Source organism: Schistocerca gregaria, chromosome 3 (assembly GCF_023897955.1).
Source record: "Schistocerca gregaria isolate iqSchGreg1 chromosome 3, iqSchGreg1.2, whole genome shotgun sequence".
In the NCBI taxonomy this organism is placed as follows: Eukaryota; Metazoa; Arthropoda; class Insecta; order Orthoptera; family Acrididae; genus Schistocerca; species Schistocerca gregaria.
Genome location: NC_064922.1, coordinates 394,422,852 through 394,436,832, shown reverse-complemented (window position 1 = coordinate 394,436,832; position 13,981 = coordinate 394,422,852). Strand labels below are relative to the sequence as shown.

At 44.0% G+C, this 13,981-nt stretch overlaps 1 protein-coding gene across 3 annotated transcripts in view; it reads left to right on the top strand.

Annotated features, from left to right (window-relative positions):
* LOC126354562 (uncharacterized) overlaps positions 1-13,981 on the top strand; it is a 292,093-nt gene that overhangs the window by 247,868 nt on the left and 30,244 nt on the right. For all 3 annotated transcript variants that reach the window (XM_050004305.1, XM_050004306.1, XM_050004307.1), the window contains 2 exons: positions 4,274-4,448; positions 11,235-11,664. In XM_050004305.1, the coding sequence (XP_049860262.1) occupies positions 4,274-4,448; positions 11,235-11,664 (605 nt within the window). The remainder of the gene's footprint in view (positions 1-4,273; positions 4,449-11,234; positions 11,665-13,981) is intronic.

Here is a 13,981-nt window from a genome sequence, read left to right as displayed (position 1 = left end):
TAACCACTGCTAAGTCTCTGCCCCGCCCTCCCTGCATCTTACTCCATGTGATCGTCCCAATTTAAGTCTGACCTGTACAGATGTCGGAGAGCGCTATATCTGCGACCTTCTGAATCCTGTGGGGAAACAGGACAGGCTGAGTTAATGCGACAGAAGCGCATGTTGACCACTTTGTCGAAATGGGAACATGGTGTCACAGTTCTGCCCACCATGTACTGTGTGTAAGGCCAGCGGCAAAAGAAGCCTTCCCCTGCAACATGTGGTAGTAGAAGAGATAGTATGAGCAGATACGGTGGTGTTTCTTGTTGGGAAAATTAGGAAGACTACATATGATACATGGCATGGACGAAGTACGAAGATTTTGCTATTGCATTGTGACACATCTCCAAACTACATACAGATACTGCAGTCCGCAGGAGATCTGTGTCTCTCTGTGTGCATTCATGTCTATCCCCCAAACAAATGTGATGATCGTATAAAATATATAGGTATTGGTTTATTGGAGCAGGTGGTTTGTGATCGAACTTGCTTCCACAGACAGGTGTAAAGTTTCATCACTCATCACCTGTACTGTAGGATGACCATATCCAACAGACTGTCAATCACACGTGAGGGTTCCTGTATTGCTCCTTCATAAGCAGTTTAATACATGATTTTTTTCGGTTGTAACACACCCAATCAGTGTACGCCACCAAACATTTTATTATTATTTTTTTTTTTGCCATAACTTAGAGATCTGTGTCAGCTGCTGCTAAACCGACATTAACACGTTTCGATCCTCTGGCTCCCATAGAAAACTGAACATCCCATGGTATAAACTGTACAGCTACCACAACACAGGCTGGTAGAAATAAAACAGAGACGCGATTGACAAAAATGTGGTAGACATCGCAACCAATGGAAACTGGAAAAGTTTGCGGTATTGTAGAGCGCTTCCAACAGCTATTCGAAGGTGATTACCTGTACAGTTAATCTCATCTTCCCATCGACAGGGTAGTGAATGTCTTGGTGCTCCATTTCGAAAAGCATTAGTCCTTCATTTTTGAGCCATGTACATGATTACTGTTCCAGTTACTGTTCCAGTGTTGACCAGAAGGTGCTGTTCACAACATGTGTGAGGTAGCACACATAAAAAGAGGTACTGTTATCTTATTGGTGAAAAAAAAATAAAAAATGGAAATGAAAATATTTGTAAGGTATCGCAGTATATGGGAATGGGCGAGTCTGTAGCAATGAGGAACGCTTCCAAACATATTAAAGTAATGACCTCTACATTTAATCCCATGTTGCATCTCAATGCGTGGTATCAGTCAATCATTATGCAGCAATCAACAGCATACCCAGTGGATGGTCAGGATGGGAAAGATACCATTGATGGGGCAATGTGCTGTAATACACACTGCAGTTGATAGCGGGGTTAATTATGCCGAGAAGTCAAAGAGGGCTACCTACCACATTATGCAACCTTTGTAGAAACAGAGTGAGCTGAGTTAATGCTCTCCACTCGGTGGAAATAGGACCATGTTGTTGCTTCACCACCCACGTACGTGTGTAAGGTCAGCACCAAGCGAAGCCTCCGCCTGCAACATGACGACAGTACGAACAGTTACGGTGGTGTTTGTTGTTGAGAAAATTAGGAAGACTCGACGTCATACAGGTAATGCTGTCCGAAGCAGATTCGCATCCCTCAGGGTCCGTTCATGTCTACCACCCAAACATTCTATCAGTGTTATTCTGTACCATCCAACAGAGAAAAATTACGAACTATAAAAACTTCGCCGGCCAGTGTGGTCGAGCGGTTATAGGCACTACTGTCTGGAGCAGCGCGACCGCTACAGTCGCAGGTTCGAATCCTGCCTCGGGCATGGATGTGTGTGATGTCCTTAGGTTAGTTAGGTTTAACTAGTTCTAAGTTCTATGGGAGTGATGACCTCAGAAGTTAAGTCCCATTGTGTTCAGAGACATTTGAACCATAAAAATTCCGCTAACTTCATCTGATAGATATTTATGGCACATCTCTTTTCCGATATATCGAAAACAAATACCGTCTACATGCCGGCGTCGAGCATATCAGGCGATCCTATTAAATATACAGGTATTTATCCATTGGAGCAGGTGGCGAGTAGCGGTTAGTTCCTTCGCAGTTCTCACGGCCTACCGACCTCATACGCGCAGTGGGGCCTGCTGGTTCTCTTGAGCCCAAGTAATGTAGATTTATGACTGAGTATTATGGTGCTACAGTTTTATACTACACGTGGCCCAACTTTGGCATGCAATAGTTTAGTGTCACTGGCTTCTGAAGAAGGCCAAATTATTTTGGCTTAAACCTGGGTAAAGATAGGTTTCTATTTGCAACTGAGGCTGATGTGTTACATGTTCAATTACCACAGTTGCTGACAGAGCTGCACGATGTTAAAAATTCTTAAATTTCTGTAAAGGGACTGAAGCCCATGAACCTCAGAATATTATTCTGTACTCTTTCTGCTGGGCTAAGCGCTGCCTGGGAACTATGCTAACATATTAGTAAATAGTTTATGCTACTCCCGACTCACGCAAAAACTGCTAGTTTCTTTTTCTGAAGGTTTGGCCTTCTAGAGTTCCCTCTTGTGTCCCTTTCAATTCTTTCCAAACACCACATGTGCCATAGATATGAACGAAATCGGTTGAGTGAGGGATTGGGATAGAAACGATTTTGCCATGATTGGAACAAGTGTTTAAGCTGTGCTGTTGAGACAAGGGGTTTATGGTCGAGGAGAGATGTGTGGGACTTCCAAATGCTTAAATTCTACACTACTGCCCATTAAAATTACTGCACCACGAAGATGACGTGCTACTGACGCGAAATTTAACTGACAGGAAGAAGATGGTCTGATATGCAAATGATTAGCTTTTCAGAGCATTAACACAAAGATGGCGCCGGTTGGTGACACCTACAACGTGCTGACATGAGAAAAGTTTCCAACCGATTTCTCATACACAAACAGCAGTTGACCGGCATTGCCTCCTGAAACGTTGTTGTGATGCCTCGTGTAAGTAGGAGAAATGCCTACCATCACGTTTCCGACTTTGTTAAACGTCGGATTGTAGCCTATCGCGATTGAGGTTTATCGTATCGCGACATTGCTGCTCGCTTTGGTCGAGATCCAATGACTGTTAGCAGAATATTGAATCGGTGGGTTCAGGAGGGAAATACGGAACGCGGTGCTGGATTCCAACGGCCTCGTATCACTAGCGGTCGAGATGACAGGCATCTTATCCGCATGACTGTAACGGATCGTGCAGCTGCGTCTCGATCCCTGAGTCAACAGATGGGGACGTTTGCAAGACAACAACCATCTGCACGAACAGTTCGACGACGCTTGCAGCAGCATGGACTATCAGCTCGGAGACCATCTCTGCCGTTACCCTTGATGCTGCATCATAGACAGGAGAGCCTGCGATGGTGTACTCAAAGACGAACGTGGGTGCACGAATGGCAAAACGAAATTTTTTCGGATGAATCCAGGTTCTGTTTACAGCATCATGATGGTCGCATCCGTGATTGGCGACATCGCGGTGAACGCACATTGGAAGCGTGTATTCGTCATCGCCACACTGGCGTATCACCCGACGTGATGTTATGGGGTACCATTAGTTACACATCTTGCTCACCTCTTGTTCGCATTGACTGCACTTTGAACAGTGGAGGTTACATTTCAGATGTGTTACGACTCGTGGCTCTACCCTTCATTCGACCCTTGCGAAACCCTACATTTCAGCAGGATAATGCACGACCGCATGTTGCAGGTCCTGCACGTGCCTTTCTGGATACAGAAAATGCCCTGGGCAGCACATTCTCCAGATCTTTCACCAATTGAAAACGTCTGGTCAATGGTGGCCGAGCAACTGGCTCGTCACAATACGTCAGTCACTACTCCTAATGAACCGTGGTATCGTGTTGAAGCTGCATCCAAACTCTGTTTGACTCAGTGCCCAGGCGTAACAAGGCCGTTATTACGGCCAGAGGTGGTTGTTCTGGGTTCTGATTTCTCAGGATCTATGGACCCAAACTGCGTGAAAATGTAATCACATGGCAGTTCTAGTATAATATATTTGTCCAATGAATACCCTTTTATCATTTGCATTTCTTCTTGGTGTAGCAATTTTAATGGCCAGTAGTGTATAATAGGAACACCATGGTTATAAATAGTGATTACGATCGACTTGGTAAATAGATGACGAGTTCAACATAAAAGGCAAATGAAAAAGCCTGCGTCGCGTCGTCGCTTTGCAGCGGCGCAGAGCCGGAGCTGCGCCGCGCGTCGGGCGCGCCGCGGCGGCCGCCCTCCGTGTCGCTGACCAACTTCGCGAGCGGCGTCGTCGCCTTCGACAACGCCCTCACCGGCGCCGACGCCGCCTCCAGCGACCAGCAGATCGTCCAGATCATGCAGCGACGCTCCCGCCGCAGGGTGAGCTGCTTCCTTAGCCACACATTTTCTTCAACTTTCATCAGTTGTTCAGTATGCAATACTCAGAAAATTATCTACACTAATAATAAATTGTAAAACTGTCGTCTCTGTCTGCTCGTCTTTGAATACGATAATCTCCAAAACTACCAGGAGAATTTTCAAGGCGTTTTCGCAGGTAACTTGAGCATAGTTCTGGGCACCGGGAAAAATAATATCCTTGCATATTGCAAAAATATGTATCTATAAGTTCCACACCTCCTCGAAAACTAATGGATCGATTTCAACTCAACTTTGTACATACACATACAATTCCTTTTTTTTTTTTTGCATCACCTCCGTTCCGAAGGTTCCGGAATCTGCACAGCAAACTGGAATAGAGATCAACATAAGCATCAATTCCTGCCTTTTTAATGCTCACGAAAACCTCACATTTCATGTTGTACCGCCATACAGCGAGACCTTCAGAGGTGGTGGTCCAGATTGCTGTACACACCTGTACCTCTAACACCTAGCAGCACGTTCTCTCGCATTGATGCATGCCTGTATACGTCGTGGTATACTATGCACTTGTTCATCAAGGCGCTGTTGGTCCTGATTCTCCCACTCCTCAACGGCGATTCGGCGTAGATCCTTCACAGTGGTTGGTTGGTCACGTCGTCCATAAACAGCTCTTTTCAATCCCTCCCAGACATGTTCTATGGCGTTCATGTCTGGAGAACATGCTGTCCACTCTAGCCGAGCGATGTCGTTATCCTGAAGGAAGTCATTCACACTATGGGGCGCGAATTGTCCTTCATGAATACGATTGCTTCGCCAATATGCTGTCGATATGGTTGCACTATCGGTCGGACTAAATTAAAAAAAGTTACCATTCTCCAGTTTTAACCCCAATTTTTGGGGGATTTCTCCCAGTTTTAATGCAAACTCCGAACCAAAACTCACTCCTAAAGATTCTCAGATTCTCACTACCAGTCCTCCTTGACTAAGAAGGCTCTGATCCTACGTGGGTAATTATCGAAAGAGCTCTATGTAACTGTAAAATTAGAAGTAGAACTTACGCAAAATAACAAGGCACTGGAGCAGAAACGTCTTCTCATCGTGAGTGTTGGACGAGTCTATCCTGCTGTTCCGAAGAGGCCTGTTGACATGCACAGTGCAAGCATTCTCACCGCTATCTCTTTATATTACATAACATGGAATCAAAGTCTCTGGGCACCACAGGGGAAGGAAAAGTTCTTCATAATCTGGAACATGCGATTAAATGAATAACCATTAACGTTCTGCTGGGAGAGGTAAGTGAGAATACAACAATATCATTAAAAACTGTGCTTTGAAGTGTTGTAGGAGCCACTAGCTTTCCCAGTCGCCCAATACAAAGTACAACGGATGAGAAAAACATAGCAACAAGTACTTCCCAAGACTTCACTGCTACGGAAAGACGTGCAAGAATAAAAGGGGAAGTTTATTGTCAGGCCATATTTCTGAACATGTTATCATAGGACTGATACATAATATCCACGTAACACATGTTATTTATTTTACCCTGTCAGCATCGTAGTAAGCGAGGCTGTCCACTACGCTACATTTTTTACCCTTTTTTTCTTTGTGAAATTTCCTTCTGGCATTGATGTGGTCAATCTTGCTTTGCTTTGATTCAGCCTTTGCTTCTACGGCTATTTTTTATGCAAGAAACTATGGTCTATGAACGTCTCAGTTTGTCGAATTATTGGCCTAACTCGCTAACTGAATGTTACAACTTACGTAAAATACTATTATGCAAGAAAAGTAATTAGTCTAATTTCAGTTTACCAAATTTTTTATTCTTTCGGTCAACAGTGTTGTTCCCTTCAAAGCAGTTTCCTTCGGCATCTATGCATAGGCGGAGTTGCTATTCCCAGTCTTGGTACCAGAACTGAAAGGCTTCAACTGGTGGCGTTTTTAACATGACAGTCAAATTCTTTTGAATTTTCTCTAGAGACCCAAAATGACGTTCTTTTTAGATATTTTTTTCCAATTTCTAGAAATGGAAAGAGTCAGGTGAATGGGGCGGAGGGGGCTTTGGAACAACAGGAATGCCTTTTGGGCTCAAAAATTTCGTAGTGGAAGCGGCCGTGTGACATGGGGCGTCGTCATGATACAGCATCCGCTTGTCTGCAACGTCCGGTCTCAATCGATTCATCCTCTTCCTGAGCCTTGACCTGGTTGTCAGTTTGTCCTGGAGGAACAAAGTCTTTATGCAAGGTACCACCACTGTGAAAAAAGAAAATCAGCATTCTTTTGATCTTTGGTTTGCTCATTCGAACTTTTTTCGGTCGACGAGATGTCTCAATGTGCCACTCCTCACTTTGCTGCCTTGTCACAGGATCATACTCAAAAATGCAGGATCCATTGCCAATGATCACACGACTGAAACATTCGTCGTCATTAGCAGTCCTCTCAAGAAGGTCAACGCACATATTTCTTCGACTGTCTTTCTGCTCAGTTGTTAAGTTTTTTGAACTATTTCGCCTCAAAACTTTCACATGTAAAAATCTTCCGCTAAAATTTAATCTATGTTGAAACTGTTTAAGGTTGACAGATCGTCCACCATTCTTATTGTTAAACGTCGGTCTTATCTTCGACACGACCGACGTTTTCGTCGGTTTTTGAAGCTGAAGGTCTCCCTGAGAAAGGTTCACCTTCAACGTATTCTCTGCCTTCCAACAATGATTTGTGCTAGCGAAAAACTTGTGCTCTTGGTAAGGAATGTTCCCGTTAGGTTTCTTTCAACTTTTTAAGGGTCACAGTCGCCTTATCTACACGTTTAACACAAAACTTGATGACATAACGTTGCTCTAACTTCCGCTATTCCGTTTTCGTTCCACACAACAAAAACACAACTTCACTGACGGTGCTCTCAAAAATCACGAGATAGCCTTACGTAGCTGAAACTCGGATTGAACATTTTGAATGAATGAATACGCCGTCTACATAAGTGGAACAACGCAGCGTTGGCAGATCCCTCGCTTTGATGTTAATCTCACTATTTTTCTCACACGCCTCGTACATTTGTGTATAGGCTTCCGCTGTCGAAGTACATCTTCCCTAACTCACAGGTATCGCTCACAAAGGAAGCCACAGTACCACCACTTTTTCTTTCCTGCCACCCTGTCTTCACGATTATGGATCAAGTGATCTTGTGCGCACCCTGTAAACAAAAGTACATGGCGGTCAATTACAGTCTGACGATGGTCTAGGAGGACTGGAACATGTATATCTATTTTGCGTAGCTGAAACCAGGAAAGAAAAATTTCAGTCGTATAGTCGCAGAGGTCTTGTAGTCGTACATTGACTCATGCATTCGTACACTGAAAAAAATGTTTCTCAGACAGATACGAACGTATTGGTAAATTTTTCATTAGAACATCATCAGTATTGCCATAGCAGCTGGTTTCCTGGTATGAAATTCAAGCTCCCTAAGGAAATCAATAGTATTACAGTAGAGTTGTTGAGTATTCTTCGAGCCCTTTAATATCCCGTGAAGCTCTTGAGTTCTGAGTTCGTTATCCTTTCTGATTTCAGGCCAATGTTTGAACTACTAAGACATCAGCACAACGGAAGATCCAACTATCCAATAGAATATGTCATCATGAATCGGATGTTACAGATCAAAAATAGAAATCAGGAAGTTAGCATGCGCTGGGTAAAAGCAAACTGCAGCATACTTGACAATGAAATAATAGACAAACTAATAAAAACAGTCGTCTATGAAGAAGCGAGGCGACACGTGGAATCAGTAGCTACATATTTTTAAATGTTAGTAAATCAGCAATGAGAGAGAATTTGAACACAGAATGGCAGGAGACCTCCAAACGCAAAGGCAAAAATTACGCTAAAATAAACCTGTGCTGATTCCTAACCTCTGGCAAGAGAAAAATCGATTCTCCAGAAGACTCACGAACACCACAAGGCGGCCCACATTCAACCACGGCCGTTGGAGGGAGCAACTACGTTGTGTGGTGCTGGAAGCATCGCCACAGTGTGAATATGGTGAAGAAGATGATGACACTCACATCTTCTGGGCTGTATGGACAGACACAGCGCTGCAAGACACCTACAGCGTCTGGTCACCGTCTGTTGGTGGTTTCTGACGTGTGTCACCATACCGCTTTGCTTGAAAAACTTTAAAATATGTATCATTTTATGTGTCTTTTTGTTGGAAGAGCGGGTAAACTTCTAACAACATTCTAGTGAAATTTTATGTTTATGATTATGTGCAGCGTATTAAATCCAATGTGTATGTTGCTCTTCAGTGTGTAAAACCTTACATGTAAAATGGTAGCTGAATGAGTTCAATTCAGATGACAAAATAAAATAATAATAATTATACTAAAACATCACCAGTAACTTCCACATCATCAGTTCTTTAAAAAATAAAAAATAAAACTACTTGAAACTTCAAAAATGAGTTAATGTGTTAAATATTTGACGTTAATCACGTAAAACCTTCATCGTTGAAGATGAAAACCCCTAATTATGTTGGTGTCATTAGTTTCACATTATTCACCCACAGACTAATGAAACAATTTAGAAAAAGGTTGAAATTATGTGTTACGTTTGTTGGAAGTCACCAAGTGCTCTTATTCTCAAATACTTGATAAATATAGTCTGGATAATTTACCCGCTATTAGTTACGCTGCCTAAAGACGTATACAACTATCTAACGTTCAACACTTGTCTTATTGCGTCAAAGATTATACCTCTTAGCAAGTAGATTATGACGACATTTTAATTTTTTAAAACAATGCCAGTAACAGCATGTAGTGCAGAAAACTAAATTTTGTATTCCCTGGAACTGTTGGGTAGGCATCCTGTACTCTCATTACTACTAAAGGGCTAAAGTGGTGCACGGTACTCGGTGCACGCTCCCAGCCGCAGGTTACCTATAGTACAGTTTTCAGAGGCGACAAAAATTTAATTTTCTGCATTACCTATAATTATTAACGGAATGAAAAAAATAAAAATGCTGTCTTAACCTACTCACTGAAAGGCATAATATTACGTTAAAAGTTTAAGACAAGCGTTGAAAGTTGGAAAGTGTGTATATGTGCACCGCAGATAGCTCAGACTATATTTATCCAATATTTGTCAATGAGACCATTTAGCGAACTAAAACAAACTTTACATGTAATTTCAAAGATTTTCGAAACTTTTTAATTAGTCTTTGGTTGAATAACACAAAACTATACAGAGCGAAAGAATTAATGGATCACTTTTTCGAAACCCCGTAACTGCCTCCCATTGCGACGCTTAGGCCAAAGTTCGAAATTTGACTTAAAGGAGCCTACAGCGTTCCTCTATAATGGTGCAAAAGCGTGGCGACCTGCGACGTCACACTTGAGGTCGACGACGCGTCAAACAGCAACATGTCGTCACATGCAGGAAATAAATAAAAATATAAAGCCGCAGCTCGTAAGTACATATGAGCTGTAATGTGGGTTAATGACGTCACCTTGGCACCAAATTTCAACACAATTCTGCCCAACGCAATCGTCGACCTGTCACACGTTTAGAAGGTCGCCAGTGCTCCTCTTACCCAAATTTCACCATTTCTTTTGAAGTCTCTACGATGGAGATTAGAACCGCGGCTCTAAGTCTAGAAATCTCGTGATTTTCCTATGGATGGCCGAGGAAAACGTTCCAGACACACCGCCGCTCAGAGTCGGTACGAGAAGGCCTCAGGGGATGGCATAACGGGTATCAATGAAGCCACCCCTTTCACTGGGTCTTTCATTCGCATATATTTCTCGATCTAATCGACATTTCGCAGTGCGATGAGCAACACGATGATGTTCTTGGCAACATTTTAGCACAGCTGACACCCTCGGACGTTTGAACCCTCCTTTAAGGACACTGTGAGGTTGCATCCGCACTGAATATCAGTTTGGAGTGCATCGTAGCCGCAATTATTGCTCTCGTGTACAGGTTGTAACCACTAGCGACCATTCAAAACTATTCGAAGAAATATGAATGTGAACCAAAGGAGCAAAGGGTATTATGATTTTCCATAATGGCTCCGAGCACTATGGTACTTGACATGTGAGGTCATCAGTCCCCTAGAACTTAGAACTACTTAAACCTAACTAACCTAAGGACATCACACACATCCATGCCCGAGGCAGGATTCGAACCTGCGACCGTAGCAGTCGCGCGGTTCCGGACTGAATTTTCGTAATGTTTTACGCACCTCTGCGTCTTGATTGCGCTGGAGTACAACATTAACATATGCGTGAATAAAACTGTAAAGGTTGCTCTGAGACCCCCCAGTTTGGCAACACCATCGGTACCTTCCTCGCAAGATTTTTGTAAGTATTTAAAATATACCTACGAGAAACTTCGACAGCAATTCAGCCTGAAGGCTGCTCTAGAGCCTGAATGTCGGCAAACCCCTCCCAACGGGTGTCGAAGTAGTTGCCTAACCCTCAGGCGTTACAGCAACCGCAAGACTCTTCTGGTGTAGAAATTTCTAGCGGTACAGTCTATGCGTTGTAATGAGACACTGTTACAGGGTTCCGAGAAACTGAGTCTTCAATTTTGTCGCATTGTCTAATAAAAGGAGTATAATTAGCATTTGCCTTCTACAATCGTAAAGTTTTTTTTTAACTCATATGTACCGTAATCAGACGTTTGAATCTTTTATGCAAGGGAGTTCGATTCTTTAAAAAACTGGAGGTGGCGTTTTTTTTAGACAACAGAGAGAGCTTTGGTCTTTTGATTGTTAGCTTGGAGGTACTGGCTCCGTTTCAGCTGTCGAGGCCGACGACAGCGCTCTACCAGCAGCAGCGATCGCTGCTGAACGACATACCGGACGACGAAAGCGAGGACATGCGCGCGTCGACGCAGGCCATGATCCAGCCGGCGGCGCCGCGCTCCAGGAAGTGGCTGCGCAAGGCGGCCGAGGCGCTGGAGCTGGACCTGCTGCGCGACCCCACCTACGTGAACATCGCGCTGGGGCTGGCCGTCTCCTTCCTGAGCGACGCCAACTTCTTCACGCTGATGCCCTTCTTCCTGAACACGGAGGGGCTGGAGGGCGGCGACATCGCCACGTGCCTGTCGGTCGCGGCGGCCACCGACGTGGTGGCCAGGCTCGTGCTGCCGTGGCTGGCGGCGCTCTGCAAGCTCTCCGCGCGCAACATGTACATGCTGGGCTGCATCACGTCGGCCGTCGCCCGGTCAGGTGAGCCGAGGGGCCTCCCACCAGCCACTGCTAACCGTGGCTGTCCGCAGAACTTTATCCGAGACAGGCGTAGATGCCGAGCGAGACGGCTTCAGGACTACATGTGCGATCCTGAAATAATAATAACCGCCATAGCAATACCCTATGTGAGATCCCCTGGTATACCCTCAGGACAGGACAGGTAGTTTAATTTGTGGAAAGGGGCCAAAGTAAGTGGCTGTCAGTTGCACTCGAACATACTTTATTCATTTGACAAACATTACAAGAGTAAAGAAAACATTAAAAACAGAGCAAACCGAACATTAATTCTAGAACTTAATTCCCGTATAAATGCGCCACTCAGTCTTGCACCTGAAGGGCAAAACATTTGTAATCTGAAACCAGCTGAAGGCCAATCACTTAAGACTCAAAAACAAGAATTTGAATTTTAAAAGGCATAAGGCGTCATCTTAAAACATTTCTCTAAATTAGGCTGAAGGCCCAAACAGTCTCACGCCTTAACGGCAAAACAACTTTAATTTAAAATCAGCTAGAAGCCATACATAAACAAACAACAAGGACAAATAAGAAAAGGCAGCACGTGAAACAGCGCTCAGAAGTTTCCAAGGGACGGCCTGGATTTCAAACACTAACGCTCGCTTAGGTAAGACAGGCAATCGACCCAACAATTCTCAATCCGGCGGCAATCCAACCGACAGACAGCCAACGAACCAAGCGACAGGATAACTTCCGCTCCACCCGACCAGCACACAGCAGGGAGTTCAATGGAACAACGGAGAAGTTACCTGCGCCCACAACTAATTACACATTCGGCTGTCAAACTACACACCGTGCTGGAAAGCCTCAACACGACGAGGAAAATACACTGCCTGAATTTACGTCAACAGCCAGGGAGGTAAGCGGAACGTTAACGGCCACAAGGCAGAAGATTCCGCTGGTGCACTTCATTTCCAAAATAATCAAGTTAAGTTAAACTCCACAGGAGGGTGGCTAGAATTTCGCTAACTTGAAAACACACGTTGTTGTTCGCGGGAATGTCCCAACAGCCCACAACGAAATTCAAACGACACAATGTGAACAGTTGGGAGCTGGCTGGTAGATTAAGTAAAGACTCAACTTTTGTGTCCGGGATCGGAGAGCCACGGACCTCGTAGCAATGGGAACAGCACCTCACACTCCGACTGCACGTGGACGCCGCCAGCGGCCCCCGCCATACACGTGTCACACAGACTTCCTCGCTGCTCCACGACAACCGACCAACTGCCCGCACACGGCGCAGCCGGAAACTATAAGCGCGAGGCCAAAGATAGTACAAGGTTGTGAATATCGATACAATCTGCTGCTGCGACTCGCAGAGAGAGAGGATAACAGCATAATCGCGATAACCGCAGGAGACTAATCACAGATTAGCAACCAACGTTTAATGCAAATCATAACACGATCCAGCCACGGTTCACTATGATACATAATAACATGTCTCATTAGGATAGTTGTCTAATACTAGATCACACGATATCATGCGCAACATGTCAATCAGCAGACGTAAATGTACTTCCATTCAACCGCGCAAGATTTAACAAGTTTACAGAAAATAATATGTAGAGGTAAAAGCACTGCTTTGAACGTGAAAATGCTCTGCAATCAGCTTGCAGGACCCTTATAAAGACTCAATATCATAAGTGATATACGATGTTTTCACACTTCCCTTAACTGAAGATGATTTCCCATCTATATTATGACCTTTTGCTGTTGTGTGTGGTTTTCCGTCATTATGCAGCTTCTTTCCCACATTCTGTAACCATTTATCCGTGAGGATTTTTCGTTTTTCCCTTGTTTGTTGCACGAGGAGAAATATTGATTTAGCTGACGTTGGCCACCTTTTCGCGATATACAACATTATTCTAGGGTAGCTAATTTTCGAAAGCTCGTTACTATGGCACCAATCGACTCCAGCGATGATGTACAACAATACTGTGTGTATAGCTGAGCTTGTCCAAAAACCCTTATACAACATTGTTCCTGGGACCATTCATGTATACAACAAACATTCAAGCTAAAGTGAAGCGCTAGTTGATTAAAATCCCAAATTAATGATTTTTGCGACAGTTTTAAATGGTTGTATGAATTTCCTGTGTGTTGTAGTCGAGTGGCGGAGACTGCGTGAACCATCTTAAACATCAAAATCACCACCTCAGTTTTTCTCTCTTCTTTGTTATTAATCAAGTACATAAACTTCTTCGACCGCTGGAGTGCATTCTGATCAAGCTTCGCTGTTCTCTTGAGTTGTGGCGGCTGTTTACTGCTTTTCCCGTCAGAT